The sequence below is a fragment of the Mobula hypostoma genome, chromosome 5 (assembly GCF_963921235.1).
Source record: "Mobula hypostoma chromosome 5, sMobHyp1.1, whole genome shotgun sequence".
Classification (NCBI taxonomy): Eukaryota; Metazoa; Chordata; class Chondrichthyes; order Myliobatiformes; family Myliobatidae; genus Mobula; species Mobula hypostoma.
The window spans coordinates 118,271,191-118,290,542 of NC_086101.1; the positions used below are offsets into that span (position 1 = coordinate 118,271,191).

General features: G+C 45.5%; 1 protein-coding gene across 4 annotated transcripts in view; it reads left to right on the plus strand.

Moving 5' to 3' along the window:
* LOC134346272 (rhomboid-related protein 4-like) overlaps positions 1–7,096 on the plus strand; it is a 44,502-nt gene extending 37,406 nt beyond the window's left edge. For 3 of the 4 annotated variants that reach the window (XR_010017889.1, XR_010017890.1, XR_010017892.1), the window contains 3 exons: positions 1,374–1,540; positions 3,308–3,473; positions 6,976–7,096. Coding sequence is in view for 1 of the 4 variants with exons in the window: in XM_063047618.1 (XP_062903688.1) it covers positions 1,374–1,540; positions 3,308–3,360 (220 nt within the window). In the remaining 3 variants the exon portion in view is untranslated. Of the gene's footprint in view, positions 1–1,373; positions 1,541–3,307; positions 4,210–6,975 lie in introns of those variants that run through there. The other variant, XM_063047618.1, reaches the window with a different exon arrangement.
* The last annotated feature ends 12,256 nt before the right edge of the window (positions 7,097–19,352 follow it).

Consider the following 19,352-nt stretch of genomic DNA (forward strand, 5'->3'; position numbering starts at 1 on the left):
AGTAACACTGTATAACACTGGGGTATGGTACCGGTGAGGTTGGGTCTGTCACTGTATAACACCAGGGTACAGTACCAGTGGGGATGGGTCTGTCACTGTATAACACCAGGGTACAGTACCAGTGGGGACGGGTCTGTCACTGTATAACACTGAGGTACAGTACCGGTGAGGTTGGGTCTGTCACTGTATAACACCAGGGTACAGTACCGGTGAGGTTGGGTCTGTCACTGTATAACACCAGGGTACAGTACCAGTGGGGATGGGTCTGTCACTGTATAACACTGGGGTATGGTACCGGTGAGGATGGGTCTGTCACTGTATAACACTGGGGTATGGTACTGGTGAGGATGGGTCTGTCACTGTATAACACTGGGGTACAGTACCAGTGGGGACGGGTCTGTCACTGTATAACACTGGGGTACAGTACCGGTGGGGATGGGTCTGTGACTGTATAACACTGGGGTACAGTACCAGTGGGGATGGGTCTGTCACTGCATAACACTGGGGTATGGTACCACTGGGGATGGGTCTGTCACTGTATAACACTAGGGTACAGTACCAGTGGGGACGGGTCTGTCACTGTATAACACCAGGGTACAGTACTGGTGGGGATGGGTCTGTCACTGTATAACACTGGGGTATGGTACCGGTGAGGATGGGTCTGTCACTGTATAACACTGGGGTACAGTACCAGTGGGGACGGGTCTGTCACTGTATAACACTGGGGTACGGTACCGGTGGGGATGGGTCTGTCACTGTATAACACTGGGGTACAGTACCGGTGAGGATGGGTCTGTCACTGTATAACCCTGGGGTACAGTACCGGTGGGGATGGGTCTGTCACTGTATAACACCTGGGTATGGTATGGGTGGGGATGGGTCTGTCACTGTGTAACACTGGGGTACAGTACCGGTGGGGATGGGTCTGTCACTGTATAACACCGGGGTATGGTACTGGTGGGGACGGGTCTGTCACTGTACAACACCGGGGTACAGTACCGGTGGGGATGGGTCTGTCACTGTATAACACCTGGGTATGGTATGGGTGGGGATGGGTCTGTTTCTGTATAACACCGGGGTACAGTATCCATAGGGATTTGTTGTCACTGTATAACACCTTGGTACAGTACGGGTGGGGATGGGTCTGTCACTGTATAACACCAGGGTATAGGACTGATGGGCTCAGGGGAATGGGTCTGTCTCTATATGTCTACTAACAACATTACTCTCAAGTCCTTTACCATATACTACACGGTGTACTTACTGTCTCTGAATTTAATATCTGCAGAGCATTGAATTGTTCTGATCTAGACTGGTACTGGAATTGTTACAAATGAACTAACTGTACAGACTCTTTTCTCTTTTCTGCCCAGATCTTCGTTTGTTGGCCATCTGGCAGGCATCTTAGTTGGTTTAGCTTATGTGAAAGGTCCCCTCAGAACGATCATTAATTGGTTTACCGGCAAAGAACACAGTAACGTGCAATTTTCAGAGTGCTGCCTTGTGCGGAATCTCCAACTGGACCAGGAGCCTATCAGAGGTGGGATCATCAAAGTTGTTCGTTTTTCTTTTCGCGCTGCTTAGCGATGGAGAGTTTGCACACCTTACGTGGCCTGGGGCATTTTCTGAGTTTGTGACCTGCCAGGCCAGTGGATGGATCATGATTCTGAGGTCCTCAGTGGTGCAGGGGGTAGAGCTGCTGTCACATCACGCCAGAGACTCGGGTTCGAGAGCTTCATGTGGAGGTTGCATGTTCTCTCTGTAGAGTTATGTCCACATACTCTCTGCGGCCACGTGGGTTTCCCCAGATGCTCCCGTTTCTTCCCACATCCACTTAAGTGAATTGCCTGCTGTAAGTTCCCCCTCGAGAGTGTGGTTTTGGTGGGAGAATCTTTGAGGAGAGTAGGGAGTGAATAAAATCGAATTAATGTTGTGGGGCAGGGCAGCAGAGCTGGAAGAGCCTAGGACAGGGCCGAATGGCCTCTTTTGGTTCTGTACCTTTGCTAATGGGCACTCCAGCTGGACAGGGAGCATGGGGGTGGGCAGAAAGGACTTCATGGTGGTGTGTCCTGATACATTTTTTCTGTAAAATGCCAATAATTCACTGTCCAACTGATTTGAAATTCCAGTAGTATGGTATTATTTGAACTGTCGGAGGCTCCAAGTCCTGCACTCTCTTCCCACTTACCAGGACCCCGTGTCCCAGACTTCCTTTACATTCACTGGGACCTTGGTTCCTGCTCCGTTTAAACCCTCTGGGACCCCATCTCCCACTCCCTTTATACCCAACGGGAGCCCGTTTTCCACTCCTTTAAACCTGCTGGGACCCTATGTCCCGCTTCTTTTAAACCTGCCGGGACCCCATCTCCCACTTCCTTGAAATCCACCAGGACCCCGCCTGCTGCTGCCTTTAAACCCGCCAGGACCCCGTCTCCCACTCCCTTTAAACCCTCCGGAACCCCGTCTCCTGCTCCCTTTATACCCAAAAGGAACCCGTTTTTCACTCCTCTAAACCTGCCGGGACCCCGTCTCCTGCTCCCTTTAAACCCTCCAGGACCTTTGCTCCTGCTCCGTCTAAACCCTCTGGGACCCTGTCTCCCAGTCCCTTTATATCCTGTTTTCCACTCCTTTGAAATCCACTGAGACCCCATCTCTCGCTCCCTTGAAACCCGCCGGGACCCCATCTCCCACTCTTTTTACACCCTCCGGGACTTTGGCTCCCATTCCCTTGAAACCCAACAGGATCCATCTCCCGGTCCCTTTAAATCCACTAGGACCCCATCTCCCACTCCCTTTAAGCCCACCAGTATCCTGTCTCCTGCTCCCTTTAAACCTACTGGGACCCCATTTCCACTCCCTTTGAACCACTGGGACCCTGTCTCCCACCCCCTTTAAACCCGCTGGGACCCCGTATCCTGTTCCCTTTAAACCCACTGGGACCCTATTCCTCACTTCATTTAAACCCACTGGTCCCCCTTCTCCCATTTCCTTAAGACCCACTAGGACCCTGTTCCCTGCACTCTTTAAGCCCTCCAGAACCTTAGCTCCTGCTCCCTTTAAACCCACCGCGACCCCATTTCTTTCTTTCCCTTTAAAGTTAGCGGGGTCACTTTTGATTTTGAGTGACATCAAAATTAAAACTGATGTATTGGAATAATGTCCAGCAGTGGAGAAAATCTGCTATTTGCGAGTACCACATCCCAGAGTGTGACGGATTATCAGAGTTTTACTGTCCAGAGAGGCAGGAGGAAGCTTCGTCAGGGATTAGACAGAGATGGTCTTGCTGATGTCTTACCTTGTGTTGCAGAGTATGAGCTGGTAGCTCCACCCAGGCACCGCAGACAACGCAAGAGGTATTAGTAGACCGTACCCTCCACCCCATTCCCCACAACACCCCCTCTGCCTCCCAGGTCTTCGGCAGACCAAGCCTCCGCAGCTCTCTGCCAAGCCAGACACAGTGCTCTGGAAATCAGGTGAGTGTAGCATAGGCCCAACAGTTTTCTGACCTGAGTGCCTCTCTGAATCTGTGGCATTAGGATTAGGAAAGTTCTGGCACTATCTAATCGTCAGCCCAGGGGAGGAAACTAAAGGACCAGTGTTTTAGACTGTGACCTCATCCAGGAACCGTGTGGAATGCAGAAGTTGGGAGGTCACGTTGCAGCTGAGCAAGACGTTGGTGAGACAGTGTGTTTCTGGTTGCCCCATGATAGTAAAGATGTCATTAAGCTGGAGAGAAAGCAGAAAAGATTCACAAGGGCATTACTGGGACTGGAGGACTTGAGTTATAAAGGTAGGCTGAGACTTTTGGGTGGCTGGATGGAGATACATCTCTACCAAAGGAGAGGTAAGGTGCTCCTTCCCTCCGCTAGCCTGCAGGTCACCCTTGGGCAATGATTAGCACCTGCTTAGCCCCCCTGTTCGGGGTCATGTGAAGCCATGGGTGCAGCCGGTGCATATCACAAGTCCTGGCTATGTGACCACTGACGTCAGGCAGACAATCTCTGAAGAGTATTGATAATGGCTGGGGTCACCTGCTTTGTAAAGACTCTGTCCAGAAGGCAAAAGCAAACCACTTCTGTAGAAAAATTTGCGAAGAACAATCATGGTCATGGAAAGACCATGATCACCCATGACATATGATATGCTACATAATGATGATAATTTGCAGGATTTACAATGGCAAGATTGGGGATATTGTGGACAGTGAGAAAGGCTATCAAAGTTTGCAGCAGGACCTGGACCAGCTGGAAAAGGGGCTGACAAATGGCGGATGGAATTTAACGCAGACAAGTGCGAGGTGTTGCACTGTGGCAGGACAAACCAGGAAAGGTCTTAACACAATGAGCATAGGGCACTGAGGTGTGTGATAGAACAAATGGATCTGGGGATACAAGTCCATTATACGTTGAAAGTGGCGTCACAAGTATATAAGGTCATAAAGAAAGCCTTTGGCACATTGGCATTCATACAACAGGGCATTCAGTACAGGAGTTGGGATGTAATGTTGAAGTTGTATAAGATGTTTGAGAGACTGAATGTGGAGTATTGTGTGCAGTTTTAGTCACCTATGTACAGAAAAGATATTAATAAGCTTGAACATATGCAGAGAAAATTTACCAGGATGTTGCCAGGTCTTGTGGACCTGAGCTATAGGGAAAAGTTGAATAGGTTAGGAATTTATTCGGTAGAGCACAGGAGAATGAGGTCGGATTTTATAGGGATATCCAAAATTATGAGGAATACAGATAAATACATGCAGGCTTTTTCTTTTGAGGTTGGGCAAGACTAAAATGCTAGGTTGTAGTTTAAGGATGAAAGGTGAAGTACTTAAGGGGAACTTGAGGGGGATCTTCTTCATTCAGAGGTGGGTAGAAGTGTGGAATGAGCTGCTGGAGGAAAAGGTGAATGTGGGTTTGATTGCAACATTTAAGAGAAGCTTGGATAGGTACATAAATGAGAGGGGTCTGAGGATCTATGGTCCAGGTGCAGGTAGATGGGTCTAGGAAGTAAAACAGGTCAACACAGACTACATGGCCAAAGGACTACCATGCTCTTTGGGATGTGGAAAAATCCAATATTCCAACAGCAGTGTATAGGAAAAGCCAGTCTGGAGCAGGAACCCCTGTAAAATGAAATGTTAAACTGATGCATCCCTCCCCCAACCTCCCTACTGCACCATCTCAGTCTCGCATACGCCATCGCCCTTTGCCTCCATATTAAACAAGAGCAAGTGAGGTCCCCTGGTGGTTGGAGGTCAATATTGGTCCCATACTTCAAATAAAGTATGTGCCCAACTTTCTCATTGCTGCCTCCTCCAGGAGTTCTCTTTCAGAATTTAGAAGAATAAGGGGTGATATTATTACAACATACTCCAAAGGGGATGCGACGGGGGCAATGCAGAGACACAAGATATTGCAGACGCTGGAATCTAGAATTATAATCAAACCACTGGAGAAACACAGTAGGTCAGGCAATGTAGATGGTGGTTGATATTTCAAATCAAAATCCTGAATCAGATGTGGATATATTTCCACCAGTGGGGCAGTCTCCACTGACAGGACATAGCTGCAGCATTAGGGGGTGGTCATTTCACACAGAGAGTGATGAATCTCTGCAATTCTCTACATGAGTGTTTGTGGAGACTTGTTCATTACAAGTGGTTATGGACTGAGTGGCCACTTTATTAGGTACAAGAGTGGAACCGGTGCGGTCTTCTGCTGCTGTAGTCTATCCACTTCCAGGTTTGGTGTGTTGCACATTCAGAGATGTTCCTCTGCACACCACTGTTGTAACACGTGGCTATTTGAGTTACTGTCACCTTCCTGTCAGCTAGAACCACTCTGACCATTCTGCTCTAACCTCTCTCATTGACCAGGCATTTTTGCCCACACTGCTGCTCACTGGATTTTTTTTTTTTGTTTTGCACAGCATTCTCTGTAAACTTTAGAGACTTTTGTGCATGAACATCTCAGGAAATTAGTATTTTCTGAGCTACTCAAACCACCCTATCTGGCACCAGCAATCATTCCATGGTCAAAGTGACTTAGATCTGATTTCTTCCCCATTCTGATGTTTGATCTGAACAACAACTGAACCTTTTCACCAAGTCTGCATGCTTCTGCGGTGTCACTTGTTTACAGCCATGGAGAGAGGCGTTGGAGTTAGCATGCTCCACCATGAGGCGTTGGAGTGCTGCCCCCAGTGTTTGGTCAGCCCATGACAAGCTGTATTGTGTTCAGCTACAGACTGCTGCAACGTCCATGGACTCAGAGCTTTGGACCATATATTTTTAATTTTGTTTTTTTTTACACCATTTTCTGTAAACTCTAGAGCAACCTTTTTTATGCCATGGACCTTACCCTTAACCGAGGGGTCCATGGGAACCCCTGATCTAGAGACTGTTGTGCGTGAAAATCCCAGGAGATCAGCAGTTTCTGAGATACTGAAACCGCCCCATCTGGCACCAGCAATCAATCCATGGTCAAAGTCATTTAGATCACATTTCTTCCCCAGTCTGATGTTTGGTCTGAACAACATCTGAACCTCTTGACCATGTCTGCATTCTTTTATGCTTTGAATTGCTGCCTTATGATTGGCTGATTAGATTATTGTGTTAACAAGCTGAACAGGTGTACCTAATAAATTGGCCACTGAGTGTAGATAATCATTTTTTTAAAGGATCAGGGAGACCTGGGGAGATGAAGCCCGGGGTGGATCAACCTTGTAGTAATAGGACAGGCTGGAGAGGCCAAATGACCTGCTCCTATTTTGGGTTCTTCATTCTTACTGGAATTCATTAGTTGCTGAATCTTCAACAGTGGCTTCACCTTGACAGGATTTCACTGGGGCCTCAGTAATTTGAATTGGCTTGGAGTTAAGACAGGCACCACATAAATGCAAGTTTTTAAATTGTGCATTGTGCCCACATGTTAAATGGTATTTCTGAAAAAAATCTTTTTCCAAATTGTTTTTAAGCAACTTCTGATGATTCTGAACTGATGAAATGTCAACAGAGTGGAAGAAATGGAAAATTATCTGAATCAAAGAACTCATTGCCATTGAAGCTAAACCAATAAAGATTATCATTGCAGAAAATATTGATCAATTAACTTGTTTCAAGTAAAATGTCATTTTCTTAAGATTCAACCCCTGTAGTTTAAACCATAATATATTCTGAACTGTTCGTCATTTCAGCAAGGAAGTAGGGGGAGGTTGGGGTTAAATCATAATTTAAAGTTTGCAAAAGTGATTTTTAGAAGTAAAAAGGCTGTGGGAAGAGAGTGGACCAGTGGGACTAGTTTGGGGACTGATACAGGTCTGTGTCTGTGGGGAAGAGAGTGGGGCAGTGGGATTAGTTTGAGGACTGATTCAGGTCTGTCGGGAGGCAGTGGGGCAGTGGGATTAGTTTGGAGACTGATACAGGGCTGTGGGGAGAGAGTGGGACAGTGGGATTAGTTTGAGGACTGATTCAGGTCTGTGGGGAGAGAGTGGGGGCAGTGGGTTTAGTTTGGAGACTGATACAGGTCTGTGGGGAGAGAGTGGGGCAGTGGGATTAGTTTGGGGACTGATTCAGGTCTGTGGGGAGAGAGTGAGGCAGTGGGATTAGATTGGGGACTGATACGGGGCTGTTGGAAGAGAGTGGGGCAGTGGGATTAGTTTGAGGACATACAGGTCTGTGGGGAGAGAGTGAGACAGTGGGATTAGTTTGGGGACTGATACAGGGCTGTGGGAAGAGAGTGGGACAGTGGGATTAGTTTGGGGATTGATTCAGGTCTGGGGAGAGAGTGGGGCAGTGGGATTAGTTTGAGGACTGATTCAGGGCTGTTGGGGGAGCACAGGGCAGCGGGATTGGTACAAGGTAGCAATGGTGATGGATCAGTATATAGGAAGGAGATTGAAAATCTGGTGAGTGGTGCCACACCAACCTCTTACTCCATGTCAGCAAGACTAAGGAGCTGATTATTGCCTTCAGAAGGAGGAAACCAGAGGTCCATGAGCCAGTACTCATCGGAGGATCAGAGGTGGAGGGGGTCAGCAACTCTAAATTCCTCCATGTTATCATTTCAGGAGACTTGTCTTGGATCCTGCACATAAGTACCATTACAAAGAAAGCACTGCAGCACCTCTACTTCCTTGGAAGTCTTCAGAGATTCAGCATGACATCCAAAACTTTGACAAACTTCTGTAGAAGTGTAGTGGAGAGTATATTGACTGGCTGCATCACAGCCTGATCTGGAAACACCAATATCCTAGAATAGAAAATACTAAAAAAAAACATAGTAGATATGACCCAGTCCATCACACCTAACACCCTCCTCACTATTGAGCACATCATGAAATGCTGTTGCAGGAAAGCAGCATCTATCGTTAGAGACCCCCATCTCCCAGAATATGCTCTCTTCTCACCGCTGAAACAACACTGAACTATTCCCACAACCTTTGAGCTCACTTCTAAGGACTCTTCATCTCATGGTCTTGATATTTATTATGATTTCTTTCTTTTTGTATTTGCAGTTTTCCCCCTCTTTTGCACACTGGTTGTATACCCAGTTGGTGTGGTCTTTCATCGATTCTATTATGGTTATCTGATTGAGTATGCCCACAAGAAAATGAATTTCAGGGTTGTATATGGAGACATATATGTAATTTGATAATAAATTTACTTTGAACTTTGAGTGCTGTGAGGACAGAGCAGGGCAGTGGGGTAGACAGATACAGGACCACAGAGAGAGGGGGAATGCTTCTGGAATTAGTTTTGGGTTGACCCCAGAAATCACTAAGACTTCAGTCTCTGAATAACCTCTCGGTCAGGTTTCAAGCCAATAGTCGGGGCAAGAAGACCTAAACTCCATGGCCATTGAGCAATCAATTCAATCTACAGTAGTTTCCAAGATGTGATCTGGCAAGAAAAACAGAAAAGACTGGAAACGGTCAGTAGGTCAGGTAACCACTACGGAAAGAGGAAGTTTTACTTATAACATAGAACAGTACAATACAAGCCCTTCAGACACAATGTTGTGTTAACCTTTCAACTTGATTCATGATCAGTCTAACCCTTCCCTCCATTTTTCTTTCATTCATATGCCTAACTAAGAGTCTCTTAAATTTTCCTGATAAATTAGCCTCCACCACCCCAGCAGTGTGTTCCAGGTACTTACCACTTCCTGTAAAAAAAAGCTACCTCTGACATTTTCCCTAAACTTTCCTCCAATCACATTAAACGGATGGCCACAAGACCATAAAGATATAGGAGCAGAATTAGGCTATTTGGCCTATCAAGTCTGTTCTGCCATTTCATTTTGTTGATCCATTTTTCCCTCAGCCCCAATCTCCTGCCTTCTCCCTGTATCCCTTCATGCCCTGACCAATCAACAATCTATCAACCTCTGCCTTAAGTATACATGAAAATTTAGCTCTCACACCTCTGTGGCAATGAATTCCACAGATTCACCACTCTCTGGCTAAAGAAATTCCTCATCTCCGTTCTAAAAGGACACCCCTCTATTCTGAGGCTGTGTCCTCTGGTATTTGCCACTGCCACCCTCTGAAACAAGCACTCATCTCATCTATGCTTCTTACAATCTTATAAAACATAACAGCACAGTACAAGCTCTTTGGCCCATGATATTGTGCTGAATTTTTAACCTATTCTAAGATCAATCTAACCCTTCCCTCCTACATAGCCCTCCCTTTCTCTATCATCCATGTGCCTATCTGAGAGTTTATTAAATGTCCTTAATGTCTCTACCATCACCCTTGGCAGAACATTCCACCCACCCAGCACTCTGTCTAAAGAACCTATCTCTGGTATACTCCCTATACTTTGTACATCTCTATCAAGTTGTCTCTCATTCTTTTTCTCTCCAAAGAGAAAATTTCTAGCCTGCTCAACCTTCCCTCAAGAGACATGTTCTCTAATCCAGGCAGCATCCTGGTAAATCTCCTCTGCATCCTCTCTAAAGCTTCCACATCCTTCCTATAATAAGGTGACAGAACTAAATACAAAGTGGTCTAACCAGGGTTTTATAGAGCTGCAGTTGAACTCAATCCCTCAGTTACTGAGGGCAACACAACTCTTATCAACTTGTGCGGCAACTTTGAAGGATCTATGGATGTGGTCCCCAAGATCCCTCTGTTCCTCCATACTGCTAAGAATCCTGCCAGCAACCATGCATTCTGCCTTCAAATTTGACTTTCCAAAATGAACTACGCCACACTTTTCTGGGTTGAACTCCATCTACTACTTCTCAGCTCAGCTCTGCATCCTATCAATGTCCTATTGCAAGCTACAACAATCCTCCACACTAGCCACAACTCCACCAACCTTTGTGTCATCTGCAAACCTAACCCACACATAATTTCTTAAAGTCATTTATAAAAATCACAAAGAGCAGGGGCCCCAGAAGAGATCCCTGTAGAATGCCACTGGTCACTGACCTCCAGGTAAAATACATTCCATCTACTGCCACCCTCTGTCTTTGATGGTTAAATCAACTTTCCCTGGATCCCATGCCTTTTGACTTTCTAAATAAGCCTACATGGGGAACCTTATCAAACGTCTTATTAAAATCCATATACACATCCACTGCTCTGCCTTCATCAATGTGCTTTATCACATCCTCGAAGAATTCAATCAGCCTCCTGAAGCATGACTTTCCCCCACAAAGACATGTTGACTATCCCTACTCAGACTATGCTAACCCAGATATTGAGTTTTCCAATTTTAGACAACAGTGGGCACCCCCTCCTTTCAATCCTCCAATATTCATCTTCTTTTATTCATTCCACTCACCCCCCCTCCCCGCATTACTATCATTCATATTCGTTCTCCCTCTTCTTCGTTCCATCCACCATGAACAGGCAGTTCATCCACAGGTTTCTCCACACCCTCCTCTCCACCTGGTTCTGGTTCCACCTGCCGTTCACCTCTCCTCCATTCTCACCTTTCTTACGTAGAATGCAGCACTGGTCACCCTATGTGATCTTGCTCAATCTGCATTGCTCTTTATCTACCACCTATTAGATGGACCTCTCCTTCCCAGTGTAAACTGTCCGTTATTTGCCTCTCCTCAGTCCAACAGTGGCTTTAGGCTCCTGTCCTGCATTCCCATACCAGTTCTGTTGACTGTATCTCCTCTCCACTCTTAACCCCGATGAAAGCTTTTGACCCAAAACATCAACTATTCCAACCATAGAGGCTACTTGGCCTGCCGAGTTCCTCCAGCAGATGCTGCAGAAAAAGACCTTCAAGCCCACCAGGTCCATGCTGATACTCTTCTCTGTCTACACTAAAGCCACATGCTTGCATCAGGTCAATATGGCTAATGTAACCCCACTTTTTAAAAAAGGAGGGAGAGAGAAACCGGGGAATTATAGGCCAGTTAGCCTAACGTCGGTGGTGGGGAAACTGCTGGAGTCAGTTATCAAGGATGTGATAACAGCACATTTGGAAAGCGGTGAAATGATCGGACAAAGTCAGCATGGATTTGTGAAAGGAAAATCATGTCTGACGAATCTCATAGAATTTTTTGAGGATGTAACTAGTAGAATGGATAGGGGAGAACCAGTGGATGTGATATATTTGGATTTTCAAAAGGCTTTTGACAAGGTCCCACACAGGAGATTAGTGTGCAAACTTAAAGCACACGGTATTGGGGGTAAGGTATTGGTGTGGGTGGAGAATTGGTTAGCAGACAGGAAGCAAAGAGTGGGAATAAACGGGACCTTTTCAGAATGGCAGGCGGTGACTAGTGGGGTACCGCAAGGCTCAGTGTTGGGACCCCAGTTGTTTACAATATATATTAATGACTTGGATGAGGGAATTAAATGCAGCATCTCCAAGTTTGCGGATGACACGAAGCTGGGTGGCAGTGTTAGCAGTGAGGAGGATGCTAAGAGGATGCAGGGTGACTTGGATAGGTTGGGTGAGTGGGCAAACTCATGGCAGATGCAATTTAATGTGGATAAATGTGAAGTTATCCACTTTGGTGGCAAAAATAGGAAAACAGATTATTATCTGAATGGTGGCCGATTAGGAAAAGGGGAGGTGCAACGAGACCTGGGTGTCATTATACACCAGTCATTGAAAGTGGGCATGCAGGTACAGCAGGCGGTGAAAAAGGCGAACGGTATGCTGGCATTTATAGCGAGAGGATTCGAGTACAGGAGCAGGGAGGTACTACTGCAGTTGTACAAGGCCTTGGTGAGACCACACCTGGAGTATTGTGTGCAGTTTTGGTCCCCTAATCTGAGGAAAGACATCTTTGCCATAGAGGGAGTACAAAGAAGGTTCACCAGATTGATTCCTGGGATGGCAGGTCTTTCATATGAAGAAAGACTGGATGAACTGGGCTTGTACTCGTTGGAATTTAGAAGATTGAGGGGGGATCTGATTGAAACGTATAAGATCCTAAAGGGATTGGACAGGCTAGATGCGGGAAGATTGTTCCCGATGTTGGGGAGGTCCAGAACGAGGGGTCACAGTTTGAGGATAGAGGGGAAGCCTTTTAGGACCGAGATTAGGAAAAACTTCTTCACACAGAGAGTGGTGAATCTGTGGAATTCTCTGCCACAGCAAACTGTTGAGGCCCGTTCATTGGCTATGTTTAAGAGGGAGTTAGATATGGCCCTTGTGGCTACAGGGGTCAGGGGATATGGAGGGAAGGCTGGGTTCTGAGTTGGATGATCAGCCATGATCATAATAAATGGCGGTGCAGGCTCAAAGGGCCGAATGGCCTACTCCTGCACCTATTTTCTATGTTTCTATGTTTAATATCCTTCTATATTTTCACTATACAAGTGTCCATCTGAATGTCTCTTCATTAGAGTACAGCACAGTACAGGCCCTTCAGCTCACAATGTGCCAACCTTCTAACCTTTTCCAAGATGAATGCACCCCTTCCCTCTGACATAGCCCTCCATTTTGCATTCATCCATGTGCCAATCTCTTAACGCATCGGTGGAATGACAGGCTAGATTCTGTGTGTCTGCACAGTACCGGGAATTATACCATCAATTTGCATGACGTGTCGTTCAGGGTCTTGGGCCATATGTTTTTTTTTCATGACTATACTTTTTTTTGCTTGCTATTTTGAATGTACTGTGTATGTTTTGTACCTTGACTCTAGAGGGACACCGGGTTTCATTCAGCTGTATCCATGTACAGTTGAATGATAGCTAAACTTGATTTGATTATTTTAAATTTGAATTTAAATGTGCCCAATGTATCTGCCCCTACCATCGAGCGGCAGCTGGACCATAGCCCTCCATACACCTCCCATCCATATACCTATTCAAACTTCTCTTAAATGTTGACATCGAGCTCACATGCACTGGCAATTTGTTCTACTCTCTCATGACCCCTGAATGAATAAGTTTCCCCTGTTGCCCTTTTCACCTTTCACCCTTTACCCATGACCTCTAGTTGTAGTCCCACCCAACCTCAGTGGAAAAAGCCTGCACTTACCCTATCTATACCCCTCATAATTTTCTATCAAATCTCCCCTCAATCTTCTACATTCTAAGGAATACAGTCCTAACCTATTCAATCTTTCCATATAACTCAGGTCCTCCAGACCTGGCAACGTCCTTGTAAATCTTCTCTGTACTCTTTCAACCTTATTTACATCTTTCCTATAGGTAGGTGACCAAAACTGCACATCAAACTATGCCTTCGCATAGTATTACCAATCTTGTCACTGCCTCAAGTTTTTTCTCTCCGGGAAAAAACAAGCACAGGGTATTCAATCTCTCCTCAAAGCTAAAGTCCTCTAGTCCAGGCAAAGTCCTGCGGATCTCCTCTGGACTCTCCAGCAGAGAAGTCATTTGGCCTGACTGATACATGCAGGGCAACAATTATACCCAAGAAGAGCATTGTGATCTGCCTTAACAACTATCATCCATCAGCACTCACATCTATAGTGATGAAATGGTTTGAGAGGTTGGTCACAGCCAGAATCAACACCTGTCTCAGGGAGGAATTGGATCCACTGCAATTTGCCTATTGCCACAACAGGTCTACTGCAGACACGATCTCAATGTCTCTCCATGTTGCCTTGAATCACCCACGTCAGGTTGCTGTTTATTGACTATAGCTTAGCATTTAACTCCATCAATCCTACAGCCCTGATCGAAACACTATAGAACCGAAGCTTCTGTACCTCCCTCTGCAACTGGATCCTCCACTTCCCAACCAGAAGACCACAATCTGTGTGGGTTGGAAATAACACCTCGACCTCACTATCAACACCGGTGCAGCACAAGCATGTGTGCTCAGCCTACTGCTCTACTCTCTCTGCAGCCATGACTGTGTGGGTAGGCATGGCTCAAATGGCATTTATTAATTTGCTGACAACGTTGGCAGAATTTCAGATGGTGACGGAAGGGCGTACAGGAGTGAGGTTTACTAGCTAGTTGAGTTGTGTTGCAACAACCTTGCACTCAACATGAGCAAGACCAAAGAACTGATTGTGGACTTTAGAAAGGGTAAGATGAGGGAATTCACACCAATCCTCATAGAGGGATCAGAAATGGAGAGAGTGAGCAATTTCAAGTTCCTGGCTGTCAATATCTCCGAGGACCTAACCTGGACCCAACATATCAATGCGGATATCAAGGCAAGACAGCAGCTATATTTCATTCTAGGTGTTTGACTAGATTTGGTGTGTCAACTAAAACACTCAAAAACTTCTGCAAATGTACCACAGAGAGCATTCTAACTGGCTGCATCACCGTCTGGTATGAGGGGTGGGGTGGTGGCTACTGCACAAGATCAAAGTAAGTTGCAGAAACTTGTAAGATTAGTCAGCTCCATCAAGGGTACTAGCCTCTGTAGTATCAAAGACACCTTCAAGGAGAGGTGATTTAGGAAGGCGGCGTGTAAGGATCCTCACCACCGAATGCCCTTTTCTCATTGTTACTGTCGGGTAGGAGGTTCAGGATCCTGAAGGCACACACACAGCGATCCAGGAACAGCTTCTTCCCCTCTGCCATGTAATTTCTAAATGGACATTGAACCCATAAACACTACCTCACTGCTTTTCTATTTGTTATTTTTTGCACTACTTATTTAAACTTAACTATGTAATAGTTTTTTTCTCTATATTTATTTATCATGTATTTCATTGTACTGCTGCTGTAAAGTTAAACTTCATTACAAATGTCAGTGATATCGAACCTTATTCTCAATCTGTCCCCTCCTAAACAACTGCTCAGGGAGTTGGCTATGAGGTGTTACAAGTGGTCTACAATCAACAGCATGATTGTTGTCTGCAACAGACACAAACGACACATTTTAAACAAGATTACCCAGGGTCAATACATCATTGAATATATTTATTGTTACCGCAGTGAGAAAAAAAATAAAAGTAATTTGTTCGAAAATAGGCAAAAGATACCAATCTTTCAACAATTGTTCCAGTAATTGAACTTGTTTATTACCCCAAAGGTAATACTTCATATAAGTTACATGCTTCTTTAAAAAAAAGTTTATATATATTGTATAGATTAAATCAAAGATTAAGCACAGAAGTTCCAAAGAAGTCTGTCCATTGGCGCAAGAAATTAACAATTTCAACAGAATAATTAACTGAAAATCTTTCCATTCATTTCTGTCCAATGCCCTCTATTTTTGGTTTGGGTGATTTACACTTTGTGCTCATCGAAAGGAAGGAATGTAGATGCTGCAGATAAAGAATTCTTTCTATTTCAAGAGCCCAGTAACACACACTCCCAGAGGGTGGGATACAAAGTGAATCTCCCTCTACACTGTCCCATCACACACTCCCGGGGTCAGACACAGAGTGAAGCTCCCTCTACACTGTCCCATCACACACTCCCAGGGTCAGATACAGAGTGAAGCTCCCTCTACACTGTCCCATCACACACTCCTAGGGTCAGACACAGAGTGAAGCTCCCTCTACACTGTCCCATCACACACTCCCAGGGTCAGATACAGAGTGAAGCTCCCTCTACACTGTCCCATCACACACTCCCAGGGTCAGACACAGAGTGAAGCTTCCTCTACACTGTCCCATCACACACTCCCAGGGTCAGTCACAGAGTGAAGCTCCCTCTACACTGTCCCATCACACACTCCCAGGGTCAGACACAGAGTGAAGCTCCCTCTACACTGTCCCATCACACACTCCCAGGGTCAGATACAGAGTGAAGCTCCCTCTACACCGTCCCATCACACACTCCCAGGGTCAGACACAGAGTGAAGCTTCCTCTACACCGTCCCATCACACACTCCCAGGGTCAGTCACAGAGTGAAGCTCCCTCTACACCGTCCCATCACACACTCCCAGGGTCAGACACAGTGTGAAGCTCCCTCTATACTATCCCATCACACACTCCCAGGGTCAGACAAAGAGTGAAGCTCCCTCTACACTGTCCCATCACACACTCCCAGGGTCAGACACAGAGTGAAACTCCCTCTACACTGTCCCATCACACACTCCCAGGGTCAGACACAGAGTGAAGCTCCCCCTACACTGTCCCATCACACACTCCCAGGGTCAGACACAGAGTGAAGCTCCCTCTACACTGTCCCATCACACACTCCCAGGGCAGGGACAGCTCAAGTAAGAGGCAGTGGAAAGCATGAACTGGCATGCCGTTGAACGTATGTCTCTCCCAATAAGGCTCACACTTGGGATCATTCTGTGTGCAGTTGAGCCAAACCACCACTAGAACCTGGTACTCTGTACACCTCCACTGTCCCAGCCTTAAGTATAGGATGAAATACAGTGAGAATGTGGAGAGATTGCACACATCTTTACCACATCATTCAGCATGCCCAATAGAACTTCTATCAGGAACCTTTTGAAGAGCCACCACTATTTCAAATATAGGGCAATGATTTTCTGCACAGAACGGTCATACAATGTTGATTATTAAATACCAACATCAGTACATTATAGAAGCAGTTCAGATTTTTTCAGAACACTCTGAGGTAATTTCAATCCTCCTGAAATGGTGGGTGTTTGTCTCATCCCACACTCCCAGGGTTAAACACAGAGTGATAAACAAGACCGTGGGATTCAGCTTCAATTTTCATGGAAGATTCCAGTGACAGGGGAGCACTCTTTCAGGATGCTTCCATTTATGGGCATTGGTCTGGCTAATGTACATGCCTTTGGAATGGGAACTGATCACAAAATGTGACCGGTGCACCTTAGCAACAATCTGGCATCGTGTGCAAATGTTCTTCGGCACTGATTCTCTAGAGTAATTTGGAAAGGAAAAACGCATTTCTGAAGTATACACATTCCCTCTTGCAAGACCATAAGATATAAGTGCAGAATTAAGCCATTTTCCCCTCTCAGCCCCAATCTCTTGCCTTCTCCTTGCAGTCCTTCATGTCCTAATGAAGAATCTATCAACCTCCGCCTAAAATACACCCAATGACTTGACCTCCAAAGCCACCTGTGGCAACAAATTCTACAGATTCACCACACTCTGGCTAAAGAAATTCTCTCTCATTTCCGTTGTAAAAGAACATTTCTCTATTCTGAGGCTGTCTTACAGGAAACATCTTCTCCACCTCCGCACTATGGAGGCCTTTCAACATTTGATAGGTTTCAGTGAGGTCACACCTCATTCTTCTGAATTCCAGTGAGTAGAGGTCCAGAGCCATCAAACGCTCATGTGATAAGCCTTTCAATCCCAATATCATTTTCATGAAGCTCCTTTTTTCCAAAATTGAAAGCTTAGAGGACATAGTTTTAATGTTAGAAGTGAAAGGTTCATTTTGATCTAAGGTGCCTTTATTTTTATATACAGTGGGTAGTAGGTATATGGAAGCAGGAAGTGATTGAGGCTGATGCATTATATATTTAAATGGTTGTGGATGACAAAGGTTTGGAGGGATATGGGCCAAACATGCTCAGAATAAGGACTAACCTGAATATATGTCTCAGAGTGCATGGACAAGTGAGGGCCAGAGGGATTTTCTCTGTGCTGTTATCCACTCCCATCCAATGACACAAAGCTCGAATATTTGTCTTTTATATGTACCTCCATCTCACACCAGAAGTAAGCAAGACCTCCAGTTCAAGGACAGATCTCAAAACCACCCCCCATTATGAAGCAGGGGTGGATTACTGTCAAATTTGTCTTGCATATTTTAGAGCCATTTATCCTATCTCTGTCTGCAAGATACAATGGTTGCTTGAGGAACTTTGGTTGCAAGACGGTTCAACAAGAAATTGGAGGTTGTGCAGGCAATCCTCAGATAGATCTTCCAGTAAGAAGAGTAAGTTCACTAAAAGTATGATGGAAGCCCATGTTATTCATTGCTTATGCGAAAGCAATCTTAGATGGGGCGGCAGGGTAGCATAGTTACCATGTGGTTAGCACAACGCTTTATGGTACCAGGTTCAACCCCCACTGCTCCCTGCAAGAAGTTTGTATGTTTTCCCAGTGACCACATGGGTTTCCTCCGGGTGCTCTGGTTTCCTCCCACAGTTCAAAGATGTACTGGTTGGTAGGTTAATTAGTCATTGTAAATTGTCTCATGATTAGGCTCAGATTAAATCGGGGGATTTCTGGGCAGCATGGCACAGAAGACCAGAAGGGCACATTCTGTGCTGTATCTCAATCATTCATTCAATCAATAAATTAATCTTTATCCCAAATAAAAATGTGTGTTTTTACTGCGTCCCTACACAGTGGAAATAACTGGATGTTAAGCTGAGGGAAAGAGGTTGAAGCTTGAGAAGCACACAGAGTGGAGAGGAGGGGTAAGTGGAGGAAGCTGCACAGAAGCCTGGTGGCTGGAAATAGGAGTGGGGAATGAGAAGAGGAAACAGGACAGCATATAGACACAAAGGGATAAAGGATCCATAATGAAACACCAACAAAGGTAGGGGTAAATCTAATGAGTGGCAGGAGGAGGAGAAAATATCCCAGCTATGATTGATTGTACACTGTAGCACTTACTGCTGTGGCTAACATCAGAGTAACAGTTTTAAAATTTTATTCAGCCATACAGTGCAGAGTAGGCACTCCAGCAACTCATGACAACCATGCTTTAACCCTAACCTAATCACAGGACAATTTAGTGCCCAATCAACCTTGCCAGTACAGCTTTGGACTGTGAGAGCACCCGGGGGAAATCCATGCATACCACAGGGAGAAAGTACAAACTTTATTACAGAGGACATTGGAATTGTACTCCAAACTCCAACACACCGAGCTGCAATAGTGTCACGCTAACCACTACATTAGGGTGGCGCCTAATAATCCTTAACATCTGTTCCAAACTTACAAGTCCCAGCATTGGTGAAACCACACGAAGTATTATGTGCAGTTCTACTCAATGGCTATAAGAAGGGTTTGATTATGCTAGA